We start from the raw sequence: 25,395 nt of genomic DNA, 5'->3' as shown, positions 1-25,395 counted from the left end.
TGCAAGGGGGGGCACCAGAGATAGGCCCGTTCAAACACCCATTCTGGATGCCGACTCATAAATAAACAATATCTGTCTTCTTTTTTTATTCACTTTCTCCTTATTTTTCTATTTTTCTCCCATCCCAATTTCGTATTGTCAATTCTCTCCTCCAATTCTCCCCTCCCCTGTCTTGAACGTTGCTAGACTATGCCTCCCACTGGTCGGCTGTAGTGAGGATAGAAGCCTTGCATCACGTGTCCCCTCCGCTTGTATCCTTCCGGCAAGCAACAAGCCCTTCCGCATTGCTCTGATTGGCCAGCGATCTTCTACGCTCGTTTCCCCCCTACGCCGGTAACGCGCGCATGCGCATTTTGTTTTTGCCTCCACACGCTCACACACAAGCAGGTTTTAATAGGTTTTGCCGCTGCGGCGGTAGATAATAATAATAATAATAATACTTAGAATAATAATACTTAGACAAACGCATGCAATTAGCACAAGTGTAAATTATGCATTTGTCACTACTCTCTATATTGACGTGATTCCATCAACACATAGGTAATATTAATAGGTTTTGCCGCCACGGCGGTAGATAATAATAATAATAATACTTAGAATAATAATACTTAGACAAACGCACGCAATTGGCACAAGTGTAAATTATGCATTCGTCACTACTCTCTATATTGACGTGATTCCATCAACACATAGGTAATATTAATAGGTTTTGCCGCCGCGGCATTATGCATTCATCACTACTCTCTATATTGACGTGATTCCATAGGTAATATTAATAGGTTTTGCCGCCGCGGCATTATGCATTCGTCACTACTCTCTATATTGACGTGATTCCATCAACACATAGGTAATATTAATAGGTTATTATTATTAACCTGCGTGTGTGCGAGCATTGCTAATATGGCATGTTCTGCGATACCCATTTATTATTATTAACCTGCGTGGTTATTATTATTAACCATCGCGGCTCGCGTAGCCTCATGCGCATGCACGCTCGCGCGGGCGTAGGGGGGAAAACGAGCGTAGATCACTGGCCAATCAGAGCAACGCGGAAGGGCTTGTTGCTTGCCGGAAGGATACAAGCGTCCCCTCCAGTACACGAGGAGGTAGCCTGTCGCATCTTTTCACCAGACAGCGCGGACTCTCAGTGGCGAGAAGTAACGCGTGGGAGGCTCACACTGCCCCCGATACTTCTTGTCTCTGCTGTACAGGTGTTACCCAACCGACCTGTAGGAGTCGCTGTCCACAACGTCCAATCCCCACCCATCGACTTTCCACCCGCTACCTCTGCCAATTGAGATAGTATGACGACTGGTCCAAGCCGCAGGCAATGCTGACTCGGAAACAATCTCTGTCTTAAGACTTTAGAATTCCATGACCTGTGTCTGTCGTTGACAATGAGGTTTTAAGTATCGCTGCGACTCCATTGTGGGGTGCAGTGAGGAGATGGATGGGTCGTCCTTGTACCAGAGATGCTGAGTAAAGGCTTCACACTGGATCTACGAGCCCCAGGAGATGATGGCCATGAGTCGTGTAATAGACCATAAAGGTCCTCTGCTGAAGTCTGAGACGGTTAATCAATCATTTGGGAGATACTGTAGTAGGAGATGATGAAAGAGATAGAACATGAGACGAAATCCATATGAAAAGGCTTTGATAAATAATGTACGTTCCAGTAGAACTTTTTAAATTATAATATATGGCCATTTCCTTACTGATAGTTCACATAATGCTACATTAGTTTGCTTTCCACTTCATTTACCATACTGTATGTTGCTGTACATGATATGCATTACAAAAATCCGCTATTTACACCCAGGCTAATGACGCATGCTTCATACTTTCCAAGTGGGCCTAGAATCCTAGGGAATGCTGGTAGAACTGTGCGTAGAGCTATGCACACACACACACACACACACACACACACACACACACACACACACACACACACACACACACACACACAGACACACACACACACACACACACACACACACACACACACACACACACACACACACACACACACACACACACACACACACACACACACACACACACACACACACACACACACACACACACACACACACACACACCGCATAATGGTCTGCTATAATTACCCTGTCATGTTTGTAAGATGAAGCTACACGGCCACTCCATTTGACCTTGACCTCCCTACAGTGTTTTACGACTTGTTTTCTGTGAGACCATGACACTTTCAGGACGGCACCATATAAGAGCCGATCCAGATGAGATATTTATGATTCATAGCAAAAAATATCATTGCAAATAAAGAGAATGCTCAGTAATCAGAACTGTACTCATTTGTACATTTAATGCAATGAAGAACCAAATAATGAAACTTGTTATTGCATAGTATCCACATTTCTTCACAGAATAGTGATCATAAAACCACTAAAAATATTATGGGTTAAAGGCCCTGCGATCATCAATCACTGAAGCAAATTGAATGTGCATACTGTACTGTATGCTTCATGTTTTGATTTGTGACTACTGTCTTTAATGGGAATGTGGGTGGTTTGAGCTACAGATGTGTATCAGTGATAACAAGCCGTAAACAAAGAGGCCTATTGGGATGTTAGATCCTAATGTGTGACTTGATGTTCTGTGCCTTGCCTTGACTTTGTCTGTTTTGTCTGTACTTTTTTGTAAATGTTGTGCTCATGTTAGGGATGCTCGATATTGGCTTTTTTACCGATACTGTAACTGAGGGGTACAATTCCCTGACTGTATTGATAAGTATGGTATCATTAAACCACTACCGCTTTATGTACTTTAACTACTGGCCATACAGTACACGATATCTAAATATGATGAACACTTTCCCACAATGAAATCGGTTCCACACAAAGGTAATAATCAAATATTTAATATAGCAAAAGGTACATATCGCTGCTGTCGGGACAAAACCTCATAACTCCAAAAACCCAACTTTTCAGCAGATGAAAAAAACGAACACAGATTTGAGGGTGAATAGAGTTAGGAGGTTTAGACAGATGATCGGTTTAATGCTTTCCCATTGTTTAAACTTTGTAAAACCCACACACACATATGGAGGATGATCTACGGAGTTGGTTTATATAATAAAAAAAAAATTCAAAAAATGGAGTTATGAGGTTTTGTCCCGACAGCAGCGATATGATAGTTACTATTACATTTATGATTTGAATGCACTTGTAAGGCAAATGAGTACTCGTAGGCAAATCAACACTGAATGTCCAATCTCTGGTTACGCAGGAAGCAAGTATACAACCTGGCTCTTAGGGAATTAGATCTATGGTACTCTTAATGATATAGCGGGATCTTCTGGAAGGGGTCCTCCCGGTTGTAAGCCGGTAGGGGGGGTAGGAGAGCCGTCGGTAGTAGACCGTCTGGTCAACGATATCTAGGGAGACTTCAAGTACAGAAGACAGTGCAGTAGACTCTTGATCCGCAGATGAATACACCTTGGTTCTCTTGTAGGCTGTAGCTCCACAGTGAAGAAGAAGCTAGGCGACCTCAGTCTCTCTGAGCGCCGACTCAACTTGACTCCTCTCGGGGGTAAATCCAACACTCACAGGCGTCGGCGATTATCCGCTCCACAAATCACAGTACCAAAGCAAATATATTCCAGCCGCATAGGGCTCAGCAGTCGTCGGGTAGGTAATCCAGTGTACATGTCCCTCGGTCCTCGTCTAGATCTCCTCGGATGAAGGCGCCATGTGGTCGGCCCAGCCTGGTTAAGACTCTAGATAACACGAGGAAGCGTTGGAGATGCTGGTCACTTTAGAACTCTAACCGCACGATGCACCATACACGATAGACTATTATTACTTAATAGAAATACGTCGCACTCGACGGTACAGTGCCAAACTCTGACAATTCAGCTATTAATTCGCACGAGGTCTCGATGCTATTCTAAGGCCAAACAGGCCATACTACACCGCACGCTGTATCGTGGGTGAGGCTTCACGTTCTGTTACTTAGTTGGGTAGAAGGGTAAAGGACTAAGGGTCTTCTACATTTACTTGCGCCATATTTATATGCACGGTGAACAAATAGTGCCACTCTCATTTCGGTAGCCGTATCCCTGAGCGGAGCCGGGGCTAGTACGGACATGTCTCGTCGGTACCTTTGAACTTGACGCCAGGGGCTGGTCCCCTGGCGCCTGGTCCTTTTGTCCAATAAGAGAATGAACTATTATGGGCTATAGTAGGCTAAAGGGATATTCCGTGTGTTGTGAAGGGCCAGATTAAACCGAATATATATATTTATTTATATATATATATTTAATTGTATTTGTATATTCTCTAATATTCCCTGATATCCCTTGTATATTCCTTGTACAATATGCATTGAATATCCATTCTAGCCTACTGAACATCCCATAATAGTCTCCATTCTACTATTGGTCGAGACCTTGGTGCCAGGCTGCCATACCCCTCAGACCCAGTTCAAACGTACCGCTCGACATGTACGAACAAGTCCTAGTTCCGCGTAGGAATTTGGCTACCGCACCACTAATGGGACTATTTGTTCATAGTGCGTATATATACTGCGCTACTAAAGTAGGACTTTCTTTTCAGTCCAGTTTCTTACCCTCCAATAGAGTCACAGACGTAAAGCCTCCCCGCGACGCCACGTGTGGGAGTAAGGCCAAGTTCGCCTACCATCAGTATTGAGACATCGTGTATATTAATATTTGAATAGTCATATTTGGCACTATATCGTCGAGTTGGACGTAGTCTATTAAGCTAATAATAGTCTGTTAATATATAGTGCTTCGTGCGGTGAGAATACTACCGTAGTCAGTACCCCATCGTTTCGGGCAGAGAACTGGCTGCTTACCCAGGGTGGTTGACCCTATGTGAAGCTGCACCCGAGGAGCCCCAGAGCCGACGAGCGAGTGGACCTGTATACCGGATTATTCTACCGACGACAGCCCGCCTTCCCAGGCACGGATTATGCTTTGGATACTTTGATTATTCCATGGATAAAGACCCCCGACACTGCCGTGTGTTGGAACCCCCCCCCCCTGGAGAGGACGCAAGGTGAGGAGACGCTCTGCAAGACGAGGTCTCTTCACGTCTCTCCCCCGTGGACCGGAGAGAGCCGGCCCACAAAGAGTCCACCTGCTTTCATCTGTGGTCCAAGGATCGCCGGCGCATTGAACGGCACTACAGTGGGTTCACCTGGGATACCCTTGGCCGGACGAGGCAGCTGGATTCTACCCCCCCCCCCCTCCTACTCCTGTCGGCTTACAAGCGACCGGATTAACCCCTCTAGTGTATCTAGTATAATCATTAAAGTATCATTGCTGTTATTCCTTAACTATTCCAGGTCGTATATTTACCACCTGCGCCTTCAGAGATTGGACGTTCTCTATTGATATACCGACGAATACTCCTTGCCATAAAAGTGCATACTATTTCAATTCATAAATGTAATTAAGTGATTAAGTGCTTATTCTACACACCATCGCTGTGTAGGAAATAAAGACCTGTTTCTAATTCGTACATTTGTGTTGGATCCGTTTCATCTACGTGAGAGTGTTCATGATAATATATTTATGCCGTGTACTGGGTGGCCGAATATTAAGTACAAAGGTAGTGGTAGTAAGTATCATATCTAGTAATACAGTCAGGGAATTGTACCCCTCAGTTAGAATTGGTCCTTCGAGCCGGAGGGTAATTAGTGTAATATTAATATAGTGTTATTAATATTGAAATGGCCTATGATGAACACTCCACGAAACGATCCTCCTAACCAACGCCCGCAGCGCGAACGACGGCTCCCTCAGTACTTAGAGGCTTACGCTGTCAGTCAACAACCTAGTCTTCTACTAACAGTAAACGCGGTAAAACTAGAAAGTAAAAGTATGTCTAACCCCAACGCCCAGACTACCCCGACCATAGAGGCCCCTACGGGCTCTAATGTAACTGACCAAGTTCACGGTGGGGACCAGTGGGAACCAGACATGACTTCACACCCCGCCAGTACTGAAGAAGTAGTCCCCGATGAGTCCCGGGAGGAATACAACGCTACCGAGAGAGAACTCGGCACGGAAGAAGACGGGGAGAGCACCGTGGAGATAGAGCTCCAAGGCTCCGCAAGGAGTACCCCGAGGGAAGGCTCCCCTATACAACCGCCTTCTCCCAGCGAGGCAGAGAGGACCCTACAGCAGGCATTCCTCGTCAGCCTGAAAGCCTCTACTGAACGCGATAGACTCCAGGGTGAACGCGATCGATTGCAGCTACAGCAACGGAGCGAAGAAGAGCACATACGCCTGGAAATAAGACGCATTCAGATGGAAGAGAATGTGGCCCGAGACCGAGCAGACAGCCAGCGAGCAGCTGCTGGTGCTCTACGGGACGCAGAGCGCGACAGACAGCAAGCGCAACTAATAGAACAGCTGATCAGACGGACAACACCCTCTCCCTCCGCCAGAGGCTCCAGGAACTCGTCTAGACACACCTCCAGGGCGGCATCCCCTAGCCGAGTAAACAACCCTGAACTTGACCAACAGACGAGGTCTATACCCCCCACAGACCACCTCCCCCCACCGGTCCAAGCGAGACCTAGCAACCGGGAAGGAGCAGCATATCCTGTGGAGAGGCTAAACCAGAGACTACAAGCACTGGATGACCTAACTGAAGACGAAGAGGAAGAGGAGGAGAACCACGCCCGAAGACAGCACAGTACTCTACCGGACCAGGAGGTCCGGTACAGCCCAGGCTATACTCCCGCGGAGCTGCGCTACAGACCCCCGACTCTATACACGGGTGAGCACGACGCACGACCCGCACCGAGGAACAGCACCTGGACAAGCGGGCCATGGTACACTGCCGGTACCAGCCCATACCAAGGAGCGGGAGGAGACTCGCCTAGGAGGCCTCTCCCCCAACGCTCGCCGATGTATCCACAGTCAGCGTCATACATTGGCACGCCTATGGTACCCGACTTCACCCAAGAGAACCGGGCCCAGTATACAGAACTCCGCATGTGTCTGGAGACCATGTTGGTGGATGTATTGGATGAACGCCACAAATACGCCATCCTACTGAAGCACTTAAAGGTACCCCGCGCACATAATATAGCGCTCGCCTACGCGACTTCCACCACCCCATACACAGCAGCGCTGGTAGCATTGGACCAGAGGTATGGGCGCATATGGGATTACGTGATCCAGGAGATCCGACACATCGACCGCTTACCCCCAGCAATAGACAATCGAGCACTGGACGACCTGTCCATCAGAGTGCAGTCCCTGGTAGGGATGTTGGGAGCGCAAAGAGAGAAGGGGAGGCATGAACTTTACGCCAACTCAAATGTGTAAAGGATCCTGGAGAAGCTGCCGCCCGCTCGTCAGGAGCGCTTTAGGCGGCAGAGGGACCACAGAGACCCGAATGGCCCCGAACCGAACCTCCTTGATCTAGCAGACTTCCTGGCGAGAGAAGTCAGCAGCCTACGGCTAGATACATTCGGACGGAGCACCCCTGGCTCCAGAGAAGGAACCAGACGACTAAATGATGGAAGAAGATCGGTGACTGTGATGCACCAATCGGAGTCAGTACCGAGCAGCAGGAGCCACAGTACCCCCTCCAGAACGGAGAAGTGGAAGATAGTGTGCCCCTACTGTGAGAAAGAACACTGGCTAGCGCAATGTGACTCCTTCCCCAAGCTGAACGCGGAGGAAGCAGTTCAATGGATAAAGTCCAACAAGCGCTGTTTTCGCTGTGCGCGCTCACACATGGCAGCCGAATGCCGCTTAAAGAAAAGGTGCACCAAGTGCGATGGAGCCCATCTGGACATACTTCACGACAGTAACAGACGGCGCCCTTCACCTGCACCATCCAGCCGCAAAGCGAGCGTCATGTACATCGATCCCGCCAGCAGCAGTGGAGCCCGAGTACTCCTAAAAGTAGTGCGTGTGACACTAAGCTACCAGAATAAAGTCCTGGACACTTACGCCGTCCTCGATGACGGGTCAGAGAAGACCCTGCTGCTCGCCTCCGCTGCGGCCCAGCTAGGGCTGCGGGGAAGCGAAACCCAAATGACAATTCGGACAATAAGACGAGATTTGAAGACGATAAAGGGCGAGAATGTCTCATTCTCTATCGCAGCAAGCGGCCAGCCTGAGCGACGGTACCAGATTGCAGACGCTTTCACCAGCCAAGAAATAGGACTGTCGCGGTACACATACCCCGTCGCCAAGCTGATGGAGAAATATGCACATCTGCGCAAGTTACCGATCCCGCTCATAGACAATGCTATGCCGACCCTGTTGATAGGCTCCGACCATGCAGACCTCATTGTCCCGATAGACCGGGTTCATACCGGACCCCGAGGCTGCCCTGCAGCAGTCGAGACCCGTTTGGGATGGACTCTCCAAGGCCCGCTCGCCAAATCTCTCAACCGAAGTACAGCCACTAGATGTCTCCACTCCCGAGTCACAGAGGGAGAAACCGCACTCCTGCAACACGTAGAGCGGCTATGGACCCTAGAACAAATGCCCTTTAAGAACGGAAAGAAAGACATTCGCTCTAAAGATGACATTTACGCAATTCACCTCCTCGAGACAGGGACCAAGAGAGTCCCGGTCAACGGCGTGTTGAGATACGCCACGCCACTCCTGCGGCGAGAAGGAATGCCTACTTTCCACGCCAAGACAGACGCCACAGAACGGTACCTGCTGAACACGGAGCGGCGCTTAGCCAAGAACCCCGCCCAAGAGAGTGTATACCGCGCTGAGATTGAGAAGCTCATCACAGCGGGACACGTCACAAAGATGGACATTAAAGAGGCTGACCAGACCACTGAATCGTGGTACGTGCCCCACCACAAGGTCCATCACAACGGTAAAGACCGCATAGTATTTAACTGCAGCTACCAGATCGGATCCCAAAATCTGAATAAAGAGTTACTGCCCGGTCCCACACTCGGCCCCTCCCTACTCGGCGTTCTACTCCGCTTCCGCCAGGAAAAGGTGGCCATCAGCGGGGACATTAAAGGAATGTTCCTGCAGGTGAGATTAGTAGAGGCGGACAAGCCCCTGTTACGGTTCCTATGGAGAGAGAAGCCAGGAGATGAGCACCCAGCCATCTACCAATGGGAAGTCCTCCCCTTCGGAACGACGTGCAGCCCCTGCTGTGCGACATTTGCACTACAGAAACATGTAGCAGAGGACCCAGCAGCGGACGAAGAGGTCCGACACAGCGTAAAGAACAGCTTCTACGTAGACAACTGTCTACAAAGCCTTTCAACCCAGGAAGAAGCCGAGGCTCTCCTGATTAAACTCCGCGCCTCATTGATCAAAGGCGGCTTTGATCTCAGGCAGTGGGCCAGCAGCGATCCGCAAGTACTGCGCAGCCTCTCCTCCGAGGACAAGGCAGCCAGCAGCGAGACCTGGATGGCTACAATCCCGGGAGAAGCCCAGGAGATGACCCTGGGATTGGTGTGGCGATTCAAAACAGATTCGCTTCACTACAGACACAAGCCCCTGACTACGGAGCAGGGAAGGCCGGCGGCGGCGCCGACCACCAGACGGAGTGTGTACACAACACTCGCCCGACAATATGACCCGCTAGGATGTATTCTACCGTACACCACCAGGGCAAAAATGATTGTACGAGCATTGTGGGACAAGGACCAGGGCTGGGACGACCCCATTCCCGCACACCTTGCATCCACCTGGAGAGAGTGGGAGATAGAGCTCCACTCACTCCCAGGCGTTAATATGCGCCGAAGCTACTTCCCACCCACGGTGAGGCCAGAGACATGTAAAATGGACTTACACGTCTTCAGTGACGCCTCAGAGGTCGCATACGGATCAGTAGCCTACTTGCGGGCCCAAGACCAGGGGGGAGAGATCTACACAGCATTTGTCCTCGCCCGCTCGAGAATAGCCCCACGCAAGCAACAATCTATCCCACGTCTAGAGCTCTGCGCAGCCCTAGCCGGAGCGCACCTAGCCACGCTCATCCAACGTGAGCTCACCATACCGGTGTCTAGAACAATCCTGTGGTCAGATTCCACGACGGTACTCGCCTGGATCAAATCGGACTCATGCAAGTACAAAGTCTTCGTGGGAGTCAGAGTCACCGAGATTCAAGACTTAACCGAAGAGTTAACCGGAGAAACAGAGTGGCGCTACGTTGATACAAAACAGAACCCAGCTGACGTCATCACCCGGGGGATGCCCCTGGATGACCTCACCCGTCGCAATGTCTACAGTGACGGCCCCGCATTCCTAAGACTCCCGGAAGGACAGTGGCCCATGCCTATCCCGAGGGAAGCAAGTCCAGAGGAGGTGGAAATTAAGAAGTCTGTGTTCTGTGGATTGAGCACCGTAGCCTCCACCGACCCTAACATAAACGATTGCACGTCCATAGAGAGTGCACAACAAAGAACATTCCTGCGGTACCACCCGGAGTGCAAGTCCCCCGCTGATATGTCAGCAGCTAACTACGAGGAAGCAGAATTGCTTCTACTGCAGCGAGCCCAGAGAGACTCGTTCCCCGATGAATTGGCCTGTCTACAGGGAGGAAAGCCCGTCCCATCCGACAGCAGATTAATTCATCTGGCCCCCGAGAGCGACGCTCATACCCTCATCAGAGTGGGTGGTCGCCTACGCAGAGCCCCCAATCTACCGGATGACATTAAACACTACCTACCGTCTCTACAGACCCGCCAGAAGTGGGTAAAGGAGAGAGACAATTTGACAGAAGGAACAGTCGTCATGATTATTGATCAATCACTGCCCAGAGCTATGTGGCCGGCTGGCCGCGTAAGCAAAGTGATCACCGGTGCCGACGGCAAGGTCCGAGCAGCTGAAGTGCTCGTCCAGGGTCGCACTTACACCCGTCCCGTGGCAAGGCTCATAGAACTGCCTCGACTCCCAGACACAATCGATGATGACCATGACCCTACAACCCTATGACTTTGTGAAGTTGACTGACCCCTAAAGCAAACCCTTATGTGTAAATAGACAACGCGATTAATCTGTCTCTGTTTAACTGATTAGGTCTGGGACCTATTCAGGGGGTGGCTGTTGTGAAGGGCCAGATTAAACCGAATATATATATATTTATTTATATATATATATATTTAATTGTATTTGTATATTCTCTAATATTCCCTGATATCCCTTGTATATTCCTTGTACAATATGCATTGAATATCCATTCTAGCCTACTGAACATCCCATAATAGTCTCCATTCTACTATTGGTCGAGACCTTGGTGCCAGGCTGCCATACCCCTCAGACCCAGTTCAAACGTACCGCTCGACATGTACGAACAAGTCCTAGTTCCGCGTAGGAATTTGGCTACCGCACCACTAATGGGACTATTTGTTCATAGTGCGTATATATACTGCGCTACTAAAGTAGGACTTTCTTTTCAGTCCAGTTTCTTACCCTCCAATAGAGTCACAGACGTAAAGCCTCCCCGCGACGCCACGTGTGGGAGTAAGGCCAAGTTCGCCTACCATCGGTATTGAGACATCGTGTATATTAATATTTGAATAGTCATATTTGGCACTATATCGTCGAGTTGGACGTAGTCTATTAAGCTAATAATAGTCTGTTAATATATAGTGCTTCGTGCGGTGAGAATACTACCGTAGTCAGTACCCCATCGTTTCGGGCAGAGAACTGGCTGCTTACCCAGGGTGGTTGACCCTATGTGAAGCTGCACCCGAGGAGCCCCAGAGCCGACGAGCGAGTGGACCTGTATACCGGATTATTCTACCGACGACAGCCCGCCTTCCCAGGCACGGATTATGCTTTGGATACTTTGATTATTCCATGGATAAAGACCCCCGACACTGCCGTGTGTTGGAACCCCCCCCCCTGGAGAGGACGCAAGGTGAGGAGACGCTCTGCAAGACGAGGTCTCTTCACGTCTCTCCCCCGTGGACCGGAGAGAGCCGGCCCACAAAGAGTCCACCTGCTTTCATCTGTGGTCCAAGTATCGCCGGCGCATTGAACGGCACTACAGTGGGTTCACCTGGGATACCCTTGGCCGGACGAGGCAGCTGGATTCTACCCCCCCCCCCCCCCTCCTACTCCTGTCGGCTTACAAGCGACCGGATTAACCCCTCTAGTGTATCTAGTATAATCATTAAAGTATCATTGCTGTTATTCCTTAACTATTCCAGGTCGTATATTTACCACCTGCGCCTTCAGAGATTGGACGTTCTCTATTGATATACCGACGAATACTCCTTGCCATAAAAGTGCATACTATTTCAATTCATAAATGTAATTAAGTGATTAAGTGCTTATTCTACACACCATCGCTGTGTAGGAAATAAAGACCTGTTTCTAATTCGTACATTTGTGTTGGATCCGTTTCATCTACGTGAGAGTGTTCATGATAATATATTTATGCCTTGTACTGGGTGGCCGAATATTAAGTACAAAGGTAGTGGTAGTAAGTATCATATCTAGTAATACAGTCAGGGAATTGTACCCCTCAGTTACACCGTGTATATGTACAAGGAATATACAAGGGATATCAAACGATATACAAATACCATTCAATATATATCAATAAATAAATATATATATTCGGTTTAATCTGATCCTTCGCAACAGATACCGATATTCCGATATTGTCCAACTCTTAATTTCCGATACCGATATCAACCGATACAGATATATGCAGGGTTTCCCCGTCCAAAAAACTGAATAATTTCAGGTAACTAATAATTTCACTGGATATATATATAACAAATATTGTTATTGTTTTTTATTTTTTTTAAACCGATACCGATATTCTCCGATATCACATTTTACCGCCGATATCGGCCGATAATATCGGTCGGCCGATAATATCGGACATCCCTAGCTCATGTCATGCCAATTTTGTATGCCTGTCTTTTTTGCTGCTGTGAAGCACTTTGAGCTGCAATTCTTGTATGAAAGGTGCTATACAATTAAAGTGTATTATTATTATTATTATTATTATTATTATTATTATTATTATTATTATTATTATTATTATTATTATTATTATTATTATTATTATTATTATTATTATTATTATTATTATTATTATTATTATTATTATTATTATTATTATTATTATTATTATTATTATTATTATTATTATTATTATTATTATTATTATTATTATTATTATTAATAGAACTGTCCAGTATATATTTTGGGTAAAGAAATGAAACAGGCAGCTAACAGTAGATGGCATGCTGCCAGGTGAGAGCTGACACTGTACCTTAGCACTGAGCCAGGTGAGAGCTGACACTGTACCTTAGCACTGAGCCAGGTGAGAGCTGACACTGTACCTTAGCACTGAGCCAGGTGAGAGCTGACACTGTACCTTAGCACTGAGCCAGGTGAGAGCTGACACTGTGCCTTAGCACTGAGCCAGGTGAGAGCTGACACTGTACCTTAGCACTGAGCCAGGTGAGAGCTGACACTGTACCTTAGCACCAGTGGAGGCTGCTGACCACATTTTTAGGTGAAGCACAAATTATTATATTATATTATATATTAAATAATATTTTTAAAACATCCCCCACTGTGTGTCAGTGGTCAGTGGACACAGATGAAAACATATTAACATTAGGTGACAGCGGACCTGACCAGATGAAAACATATTAGGTGACAGCGCACCTGACCAGATGAAATCATATTAGGTGACAGCGCACCTGACCAGATGAAATCATATTAGGTGACAGCGCACCTGACCAGATCAAAACATATTAGGTGACAGCGCACCTGATCAGATCAAAACATTTTAGGTGACAGCGCACCTGACCAGATCAAAACATATTAGGTGAAGGTGACAAGGAAGCCACAGACTCATACCCCCCGACACTCAACTAACCGCCTCGGACAGTCCTTCATACCAGTGGCCATCAGGCTCCACAACAGTGGGCAGCGACTGCTGCCAGACATCGACCTAGAACTAATAGGAACCCAAGTAGGACAATAACACTACCTTATGCATACTGCACCTTATGTGGATACTGTGATACTGTGAATAATGAATAATGTATATTTCAGTTAGTTAGATAGTAAATTATATTGACCTATTTGTTTACACTGCTTGTGTTGTTTTCACTACCTAGGTTCACTACTAGGTTTAGCTCGGGCCAATCTCAAGTTTCTCAAGTTTCTTTATTAGTTGTCATACAGAAGTACAGAATACTTTTATACAAAATGCTTCTTTATGTTACATTTTGTATAAAAGTATTCTGTACTTCTGTATGACAACTAATAAAGAAACTTGAGAAACTTGAGATTGGCCCGAGCTAAACCTATCTTCCGGACATGCAGCTGGACCCATTTTGACTTTGCAATGCAGAAATCTCTGATTGGATTTGCAAGGCTGCCAATCATATTCAACTTCCGTGTATTGGATGTCAACGGCTGTCAATCAATCAACCCTCCATTCAATGGCAAGAGTTTAACTGCACAGACCGTGCTTAGATGAAGTTAATAGCCTATTTTGATTCGCTGTTATTTATTATTTATTTAACAATGGGTCACACCTGTGAAGTTTTCTTCACGAATAATTACTGCAGGCAATACTGCAGTGCAGGCCTGCTCAGAGCTGTCAATTTTGGCCATTTTTGAAGAAAAAAAATTCACTGGCATTTTTTTTTACAGAGGAAAACATTTATAATAAAAAAATAATAATAATAATAATTTAAAAAAAAATATATATATATAGTTTTTTTTTTTTTTTTTTTATATAGGTATACTGTATGTAAATTAATAATAATTATGAATTATGAGTGAATTTGTGTTTCACGTGTTGTCATAGAGAAACCTCCACTGCTTAGCACTGAGCCAGGTGAGAGCTGACACTGTACCTTAGCACTGAGCCAGGTGAGAGCTGACACTGTACCTTAGCACTGAGCCAGGTGAGAGCTGACACTGTACCTTAGCACTGAGCCAGGTGAGAGCTGACACTGTACCTTAGCACTGTGCCGCTGTTTCTTACTGATGGCAGGGGAGGCTGGCTGGCCGGGACTGGGCACACCGCTGGAGGCGGCTGATCCGGTGGCTGAGTGGAGGACCGTAGAACGCTCCAGGGCAGAGAGGACCCCTCCTGGCCCTGTCCCGGACACACCAGGAGCCTGCTGCTGGGACACCTTGTGGAGCTCTGCGGCCAACTGGTTAGGGTCCACACCTGGAGAACGCTGACCACCTGTGAAGTAATACATGTAGTTTAAAGACATGTACATAGACACATGTACATACACACAAACAAACAGACATACACATTACCAGGGTTGGGAGGGTTACTTCATAAATGTATTCCATTACAATTACAAATTAAGCTCTTGACAAATGTATGCAGTAACTTACTGTAAGTATCACAATATTGTCACAAGTAATGTGATCTGGTTACTTTTAGTTACTATTGGATTACAATGCCAAATATGAAAAGATATCAACAACATCTTATATTTTAATGAAGTGCAAATGCTTCTTTAAATTAGACGTGGAGTCAGGAACAGACTGGGAAAGAATGACCAGCCCACCACACCCAGCCTGCAGACATGCAGTCCATAACCTTAGAAATAGACTAATGTAGTAGGATACAGAGCCTGATCAGCACAAAGTCCATAACCATAGAAATAGAATAATGTAGTAGGATACAGAGCCTGATCAGCACAAAGTCCATAACCATAGAACTAGAATAATGTAGTAGGATGCAGATCCTGATCAACATAATCAAAGTCCATAAATGCAGCCTGGCGCTTTTCCATTACATGGTACCGGCTCGACTCGACTCGACTTGAATACCGTTTATCTCACAAATGTATCAGTACTAAATACCTATATGTCCCTATGCCATCAATGTCATGTATGTTGTGTATGTCATAAATGTCTATATGAATTGAAAATGGGGGACCCTGATGGAAACAAGACAAACGTCTTTCTCAGGTCTGCATCCCCTTAACAATTGTATGTATTGAGCCGTACTGTATTGTACCCATTCTGCAATCTGTTAAATAAAGTTTTCATTCATTCATTCATTCATTCATTCATTCATTCATTCATTCATTCATTCATTCATTCATTCATTCATTCATTCATTCACTTTATTCACTTTTGGTACCTTATCTTTATTTTCATTTCTATTTTATTTTATTCTTACTATTCTGGATTGTTTGGATCTGTATTCCTACCTGCACATCTCCTCCCCTTCTCTCTTCACTGACACCTGAATTTCCCCACAGGGGTGAATAAAGGTTTATCTTATCTTATCTTATCTTATTGTTATCTTATCGTATTGTTCTAACACACAGTGCATCTGCTTGTGTGTCTGTGTGCCGCTTCATTCATAAAACAAGGAAGTACCAGTTTAGGATGAGGTGAGCACATTCCTTTTCATTTGATAATATTAAGTAAAGTTAGGCATTGTTGCCGGCTTCTCGAGAAATAAATAAACATTATTTTCTGGTTATTTCATGGCATGGATGTGTGACACTCCTGCAACACAATGCTTTTGTAATCAGGTTCTGTGCTGCCTGGACATGATGATCCGAAGGGGCAGTTTGGTTCTTTTTGACTTTTTAGTTTTCAGTTATTTCGCCTCTAATGTCCCACCGGTTCATGGACTGTTCTCCCCTGCTCTACCTCTCCCTGTCCCTGTATGTTTGTTCCTTGTATTTCTGTCCCTTAGTGTTCTTTCCCTTTTCTCTCTCGTGCTCTCTCTCTCCCCTTCTCTCTCTTGCTCTTCATGTTACCCTGTTAGTCTAGTGTTACTCTTCTTGTCTTGTCTAGTGTTACTATTCTTGTCTTGTATTAGGTTATTTGTTTAGTCTTAGTCTTTGTAGTTACTGTCAGTTATTAGGTTCTCAGTTTAGTGTCTGTAGTCTGCTTGTTTTGTCCCAGTGTATGGTGTTTGTCTTGTCATCCATAGTTGTAGTTCCTTGTGTTGTTTCTTGTAGTTCTTGGTCAGTCTGTTTCCCCTCCCAGGTGTCTCCAGTTGTAATCATCCCAGGTGTTTCTCGTTTGTAATTTTTTCCTGTGTATTTCTCTACTACTCTGTCTATGTTGCTCGTTCCATGTTCCAAGTTCCATGTTGTCAAGTAAGTGTCCCCCATGTTAGTACTTGTTAGTGTTTACTTTTCCCCCTCTTCCAGGGCCCTATTCCCCGTACCTGGTTCAACTAAGTTGATCAAAAGTCCCATTATCCAGATTCAATTAACCAGATGTTTGAATCCGGGATTTCCCTGTTCCTCGAACGCTGATTCAGTCTCGTTCATTCGAACCAGACTTGATACTCAGGATCAGTGCGCGCGGCCACTTCAGTTGAAAAGACAGCAGGGCCCCGTTCCCCGTACCTGGTTCAACTAAGTCGATCAAGATGTCATTATCCAGATTCAGTTAACCCGATGTTTGAAGCCGGGATTTTCCTGTTCCTCGAAGGTGGATTCAGTCTTGTTAACTCGATTCAGACTTGAGACCCAGGCTAAGTGCGCGCGGCCGCTTCAGTTGAAAAGCCAGCACGTATCGATGGCAGAGATCCTGATTCTCTAACGGCATTGATTGATTGATTGATTGATTGATTTAAAACTTTATTAACAAGATTGCAGAATGGGTACAATACAGTACGGCTCAATAGCCTCGCCGACAAGTTAAATGCATAATCTATAGGCACATTTTAAGTCCCTTATTACCCCAATCAATCAGATTATATTTATTTAAATGTAACTGCTGGCAATAGGCTTAATGGATTGAATAATGAAATGAGATCTTGCTAGCGAAAATAATTATTTCAACTCTTTCAGAATAAGTATACAAAAACAAGCCCAAAGATAAAGAGTATATCTAATTGATACGAATGAATAGATACTTATGAGGATATCTCTACTGTATGCGCTTAGGTATCATGTAATATAATACATCGTTCCTAAAGTTTTCAGGCCGCGACCCCCGAAATAACGGTGTCAGAGAGCCGCGACCCCCACTATTATATAGAGGTGGTTGAAACATGCAAACGTTCACACGCACACATATGCATTGGAGGCTTTTAACATGCACAATAACTACACAAAATAACACAATAATCAAACAACCATAAAATGAATACATATAGCGTGTTTCATTTAGAAGGCTATAATGTTCAACTCACCTAATGAGATGGATGCGCATAGTCTGGGTTTAATTTTGGAGACAGCGACTCTGAGATCATCCTCCACATTCATTCAGACGTGATCTGTACTTATTTTTTATATAAGTCAGTGCAGATAATGTTCTTTTCGAATAGGTAGGTATAGCTGTGCCGCATATTCCCCCTCAATTGATATCTAGTCGGCATCGGAGGTGGGCAGCGAGCTGGGACACATTCTCCATCAGAAACAAGCGCGCCTCATCCCGCAGCTCAAACAGGTGTCATGCAGTATGTAGGAAATCCATAGGCTGAATATGATTTATTATCAGCATTTATTTGACCAGTTTAATGTATTTTAATTGTTTTTAATTATAGGCCTATTTCACACATTCTATGAAATCAATACATTCTGGAAATCATCTCGCGAAAACATTATTCAGAATGGTATAATGGGATCAAATAGCACCTACGGGAGGCTGCAATTCGAAACTGGCCCCCGTAAATGTCCAAACACCCCCTCCCACCCACCCACCCCCCCCCCCAATGTACAGTTTCCTCCCCCTCGTATATATATTTTCTGTTAGGATCTCTGTTTAACAGTACTGTATATTTGCATATCTTGTATGTCACAAATGTAACAGTACTGTATATCTGTATGTCATGTATGTCATAAATGTCATGATATATCTGTATTATCTGTATGTCATGTATGTCATAAATGTCATTATGAATTGAAAATGGGGGACCCTGATGTAAACAAGACGAAAGTCTTTCTCTGGGTCTGCATCCCCTTAACAATTGTGTGTATTGAGCCGTACTGTATTGTACCCCATTCTGCAATCTGTTAATACAGTTTCCAATCAATCAATCAATCTCTGAGGAAGGGAGCTGCCATTTTGTTCCGAGGGAGTGGCCAGCTTATATCCAGCTAACTCAACTAAACCTGCTCTGGAGCAGGTTCAAACTTTTCGATCTGTTGCCATAGTGACTTAGAAAATCCGACGTCGGGGAACGGAAATGTCTGGCTTAAGTCAAGCTATGCTGAACATTATCCGGCTAACTCAGTTAGCCAGGTATGGGGAACAGGGCCCAGTTGTCACTGAGAGGTTTTGTTTTGTTAGTTTTTGTTCCCTTGTTCTGTTTATTAGTCTTGTGTCATTGAAACCCTTGGACTTGCTGCCGTCTCCACTTGTCTGCTATTGGGTCCGACTCCTACGTACACCACCACCTCGTGACAGCGCCTCCTTCAGGAAGGCCACGTCATTGGACATCGGGTGTTTTCACAAAGCAGACCAATGCAACTCATGTTTGAATGCCCTGTACCCTCCTCTGATTTGTACTTTTTATAATTCCTTTACTTTTTGCCATTTTAACTTCACGTTAACTTAGCATAATTCACAAGCCATTGATGTTGCTGTTTGACGTATGTTTTGACGCCTGTATTGCTCTGTTTTCCACTGCAACGTGAAGTAGAAGCTTTAGGTTTTCCACAACTACGTGAAGTAGAAGAGGTTTTATACAACTACTGTACGTGAAGTAGAAGCTTTAGGTTTTGCACAACTACGTGAAGTAGAAGTTTAGGTTTTACACAACTATGTGAAGTAGAAGCTTTAGGTTTTACACAACTACATGAAGTAGAATCTTTAGGTTTTACACAACTATATGAAGTAGAAGCTTTAGGTTTTACACAACTATGTGAAGTAGAAGCTTTAGGTTTTACACAACTACATGAAGTAGAATCTTTAGGTTTTACACAACTACATGAAGTAGAAGCTTTAGGTTTTACACAACTACATGAAGTAGAAGCAGGTTTTACACAACAATGTAGTCATCGTTTGTTTCCCACAAATACTACAATATAATAAAAACAATTATATATGTTTTTAAAATCTTTTTTGTCCTGATTATGTAAGGCCCGTTATTGTATTCTGTTACTCCCGAAGCCTGCACATCACACACACAAATACCGTGCACCTACCAGCCTTGAGCTGGACGTGGTACTCCAGGGCTTGTGGATGCTCAGGATCTGACAGCATATTCAGGTCTCTGTTTGGACACACGTAGCAAGAAAGCTCCCATTACAATGTGTTACAGTATGATGATCAGACAATAGCCTGGATCCAGCCTCCTGAATCACCCACTTTTCTAAATTACTATAATAATTATTATATGATTCAATTCAGTAGATTCGCTACGACAAACAAATTAACAAGACAGCCAGAACTGAACAGATGCAATAAGAAATGTGACTTGTAGTAATATTGATCACAGTGTCTGAATCAGTCAAGTTTATAGAATGTGTAATGCATTTGGTAGAAAGGGGGTGGGTGGTATAATGTAATGGGGGAAAGAAAGAAGGTGCAGTTAAGGGATGTAGAACAACTTAATCGACCCTACCTCAAGCCCCGCCCTCTCTTCCTCCAATCACAACTGTTGCTTCCCTTGTCCAAGCGAAGTGGTGGTAGTGATTGGAGGATCAAGAAAGGAGGGCTGGGCTTGAGATAGGGTAAATTGCGTGCGAGGGGTCCGGTGGGATCGAGGGACGGATGATGACATAACTATGACTCACAGTCTCACACAGACATCGGCCTCTGCGCATGCCTGTCCCATGATGCACTGCACCTCCTCATAGGTCCTTCCTGTCAGAGGGATCCCGTTCCACTCCAAGACCTGCATTCCTGTGGAGAGAGAGAGAGAGAGAGAGAGAGACATACAGACAGACATATTATATTGTATAGAGTTTGTGTTTAAACATGTCATCCCTTCCTATATATCAGATTACAGAACTGTATTTGGATGGCTGCATAGTTCACACTGTTAAAAGTAGATGTTACACCTCAATCTAGAGCTTTTTATAAAAATAATGTTACCCTAGCCCTATTTGCTACTCATCAATGATGTTGTAGTCAATGAGGGTCATGCTCCTGTCTGTGCAAGCTGACTCAAGCCCCCTGACATCGACTGTGTGCACCGTAGAGTAGATCTGGGTTGTCTCCAGTCAGCGTATACAGACGGGGAGCTTGACTTTGCATTGTTTTGTGGCTAGCTAGATGAGCTAGAATGTGGAACAGCATGGATTGTACTGAGAAAGGACTCTACCGATCAATAACATCATTAGTAAGAAGCAAAATAATACATTTTAGGGTTCGAAAAATAAATCTGAAATATGCCTTTAACCCTTTCACTACCACACTACCAAAGGGTTAACCCTTTCACTGTGATGATACATGAGGTTAACCGTCTGTAGTGTGGTAGTGAAGGGGTTAACCGTCTGTAGTGTGGTAGTGAAGGGGTTAACCTTCTGTAGTGTGGTAGTGAAAGGGTTAAGGGCAATGGGATCTAGATGCTACCATGTTGTTTTCATGTAGATTTAGGCCTGCCATGCACATCGGCAAAAGAGAAAAACCATTGCACTCTCAAGGTACAGTATTTATTTTATGGGGGAAATGTTGCATTCTGTAATGTGTTGTACAGTGCATAACCCCATAATGTCTAGTTAAATTGACCTTTCTCAAGCCCCGCCCTCTCTCCTTGATCCTCCAATCACAACTGTTGCTCCCCTCTGGGCTTGAGATAGGTCCAATAGTAGTGAGTTGTCCACACCAGGGGCGGATTTAGGATTGTAGGAGATCCGGGGCTTATCCCAGATGGGCCCCCCCCCCCCCCATTTTTTTTTTTTATATTTTTTTTTTTTTTGTATTTTTTTTGTATTTTTTTTTTTATTTTTTGGGCAGGCAATGGGTGGTTTGGAGGGGGTCCGGCACAACCCCCTCCACGACAGATTTTTTTTGAATTTAATGAACCTGTACGTGCAGTTTCCTGCAATATAGAGCCTTCAATCTTGACCAATAAAGCTGCTCTTTTCACTATAAAACTCAGTTAACCATAACGTAGTTATGGTTAGATTTATATATTGGGGGGGGATATATCATATTTTTCATATAATCAAAAAGTGGTGGAGCAAGATCATACCTTTGCTCCCCCAAGTTCAATAGTGGGAGAGCAGAGATGCTCCGAATGCTCTTATGGCCAGGCGTCTATGATTCACTGATACAAAGTAAAATAGTGCAGTGCAATAAAATAGTTAGTCAAATAGAATAAAATAATGCAATAGTGCATTGCAATAAAATAGTTATCATCGTATTTTTTCGGGAGGCCGGTAAGGAGTGCATTACAGTAGTCGAGTTGGCTTGAGATAAAGGCATGGATCTGGTTTTCAGCGTCCTTTTGATTTATAAATGGCCGTACTTTAGCTATGTTTCTAAGGTGGAAGAATTAAGTTTTTGTCAACTTGTTGATTGTGATTTAAAGCTTAGGTCTGAGTCTACCATAACACCAAGACTTAACTCACTCAAATACAGTTAGCAGCTGGATAGACCACAGATGGAAATTAGCTTCTGCTAAATCTGGTGCAAACATATTTTCATGTAACAATGATGAATTGTAAAAAAAAAAAAAAAAAAAAAAAAAAAAATATATTTTTGATTTATTTTTTTTAAATAGATTCGGGGCTTTTCAGAATACATCCGGGGCTTGAGCCCAGGTAGCCACCCCCTAGCTCCGCCCCTGGTCCACACGTGTTAGAGGAAGGCTGAGGTGGCATGCCGGAGGTAGAAGCACCCAGTGGAAAGAGAAAGTGAAGGAGTGCAACACCGCAAACTCACACTCCCCTCCCAGCAGAGCAGACGCAGGCGTCACACTTACACAAGCGAACCCTCGTCTTCAGATTAGACTTTTGCTTACGAAGCAACTCGGCAGCCGATGCTGTGACAATAAAGGCATGAATTAATTTGTCTTTCTCCGTTTGCATGAAAGGCAGTGCTCATTTAGTTCTCTCTTCCACTCTTTCTCCCTATCTCTCTTTGTATATCTCCCTCTCTCTCTTTCCCTCTCTCTCTCTCTCCCCCTCTTTCTTTCTTTCTCTCTTTCTCATTCCCTCTCTCTCCGTCTCTCTTTCCCTCTAACTCTCTCTCTCTCTCTCTCTCTCTCTCTCTCTCTCTCTCTCTCTCTCTCTCTCTCTCTCTCTCTCTCTCTCTCTCTCTCTCTCTCTCTCTCTCTCTCTCTCTCTCTCTCTGTCCTCCTCCTCTCTGTCTGCACCAGAGGGCATGTTCCATGCAGCTCTGTTTCAGTGAGACGTAAACATTGCATTTGCATAATTCCGATTGGTCATACCCGAGGGAAGGTAAATAAAGCCAGCTTGACCGCTCCTCTTCTCTCCCTCGCCTCGCTTCCTCTGCCCGTTATGACCACTAATCTGCCTGGACATGCAAATGGGACCCGATCCCACCATGCCCATGTCAGCGTTTGTCAGCATTTCAAACCCAAAAAGAAACGGTTGTGTTGGGAGTCGGGACAGTTTTTGGCAAATAAATCCTTCAAAATCTATAATATGAAAAGTGTCCAGTCCTACACAATGTTTATGGGTTATGCCGACGTGTGTGTCTGTGTGTCTGTGCATGTGTGCGTGCATGTATATATGTGTGTGTGTGTGTCTGTCTGCACTGATTCGAAATAAAGCCTAATGACTAATGCGGCCCAGTGCTGTGTAGGGGCCTGGGTGTGTTGGCAGGGATTTTCTGCATGGGGATATGACGTGTCAAAAGACGAGATGTGACAGACCAAGACAGAAATGGTACAGCGTTCCCTCCTCTCATCTCCGTCTGGCGTTCAGCAATTCAGTGGGGCATTATTCACAGAGGGCTTACCGTGTCCCTGAAATTAATAATTTAATAAAAAAAATAACTTAAACCATTAATCTGCCTCAATGCCTCATGCTCGTACCGACATTAAGAAGTTTATCTCCTCCTGAGCACTTGTGAGAAATCAATAGAATATACAGCTGTGACCGCGCCAAGAACCTTGGTGTTGTCCTCGACGACCAGTTGAACTTCTCTGCTCACATCGCAGCGACAACCAGAACCTGCCGATTCCTCCTGAGCAACGTCAGAAGGATACGCCCCTTCCTGACAAAAGAAGCCACCCAACTCCTCGTCCAATCAACAGTCATCTCCCGCCTCGACTACTGCAACGCACTGCTCGCTGGCCTCCCGGCCACTGCCACTAAGCCTCTTCAACTCATTCAGAACGCAGCGGCCCGCCTGATCTCAAACCTACCGAAGTCGGCCCATGTCACCCCACTTCTTAGGGACCTGCACTGGCTCCCCATTGCTGCACGAATCCGCTTCAAGGCCCTCGACCTAGCATACCGTGCGGCAAAGGGAACTGCTCCCGCCTACCTCCGGTCAATGGTCTCTAACTACACACCCTCAAGACCCCTACGCTCTGCATCTTCTGGCCGCCTCAGACCTACTCCTATCCAAGCTCCGGGAGGGTCATCAAAGAGAAGTCGCCTATTCTCAGTCCTTGCCCCACAATGGTGGAATGAACTACCCACCCCAGTTAGGACAGCCGAAACACGTCCAATCTTTCGCCGTCGACTAAAGACGCACTTCTTCAACCATTATCTGAATTAAAAAAAAAAAAAAAAAAAAAAAAAATCTAACCCTAACTAACCATACTGTCATGCACTTGTCCTAATAAACTAACCTACACTGTAGCACTCAACACTTTGATGAACATTGTTACTCAGCTGATAGAGTTGTGCTCTTCCTGATGGCTTGTCGTACAGAACTTGTAAGTCGCTTTGGATAAAAGCGTCAGCTAAATGACTAAATGTAAATGTAAATGTACACCTCCCTCAGCTTAATTTGAACCCCACACAGTGTATTCAGTGGCTATTTTCAAAGGGAACAATGTGGATGCATGGGCTATCTGTTGTTTGCCTAAATGTCACTCTGTGTTTCCCCAAAACTGGCATCCCGGTTGACTTCTAACAGACCGGTGAATGTTGACTACTGTATATAACATAAGGTGTAGCCTACACGGGGTCCAATAGGACCAGACGGGTGTATTCTCCCCCCCCCTCCATCTTACCTTCTACTACTTGTCCTGTCTGTTCCGCTGCTCCCCCAGGGGTAACCTTGGCGATGTAGGCTCCCATCTCCCCTCGGCTCCCCGGGATCTCCTTCCCCCCGACCACCCGGATCCCAAGACCATTCCCTGAAGGAAAAGGAAACGTATAAATCCTCATCAGCAAAACAAAGATAGGATAACTCCTGTGTGTGTGTGTGTGTGTGTGTGTGTGTGTGTGTGTGTGTGTGTGTGTGTGTGTGTGTGTGTGTGTGTGTGTGTGTGTGTGTGTGTGTGTGTGTGTGTGTGTGTGTGTGTGTGTGTGTGTGTGTGTGTGTGTGTGTGTGTGTGTGTGTGTGTGTGTGTGTGTGTGTGTATTTGT

General features: G+C 45.3%; 1 protein-coding gene across 1 annotated transcript in view; it reads right to left on the bottom strand.

Annotated features, from left to right (window-relative positions):
- The window catches only part of pclob (piccolo presynaptic cytomatrix protein b), a gene marked incomplete at both ends in the record, with an annotated part of 168,151 nt that overhangs the window by 76,133 nt on the left and 66,623 nt on the right, over positions 1-25,395 (bottom strand). The window contains 4 exons of the mRNA XM_084335184.1: positions 14,953-15,177; positions 20,072-20,150; positions 20,674-20,782; positions 25,038-25,163. Of these exons, the coding sequence (XP_084191310.1) occupies positions 14,953-15,177; positions 20,072-20,150; positions 20,674-20,782; positions 25,038-25,163 (539 nt within the window). The remainder of the gene's footprint in view (positions 1-14,952; positions 15,178-20,071; positions 20,151-20,673; positions 20,783-25,037; positions 25,164-25,395) is intronic.

This window comes from Notolepis coatsorum, assembly GCF_963971535.1.
Source record: "Notolepis coatsorum genome assembly, chromosome: 18".
Classification (NCBI taxonomy): domain Eukaryota; kingdom Metazoa; phylum Chordata; class Actinopteri; order Aulopiformes; family Paralepididae; genus Notolepis; species Notolepis coatsorum.
This window is presented reverse-complemented; position numbering and strand designations above follow the sequence as displayed.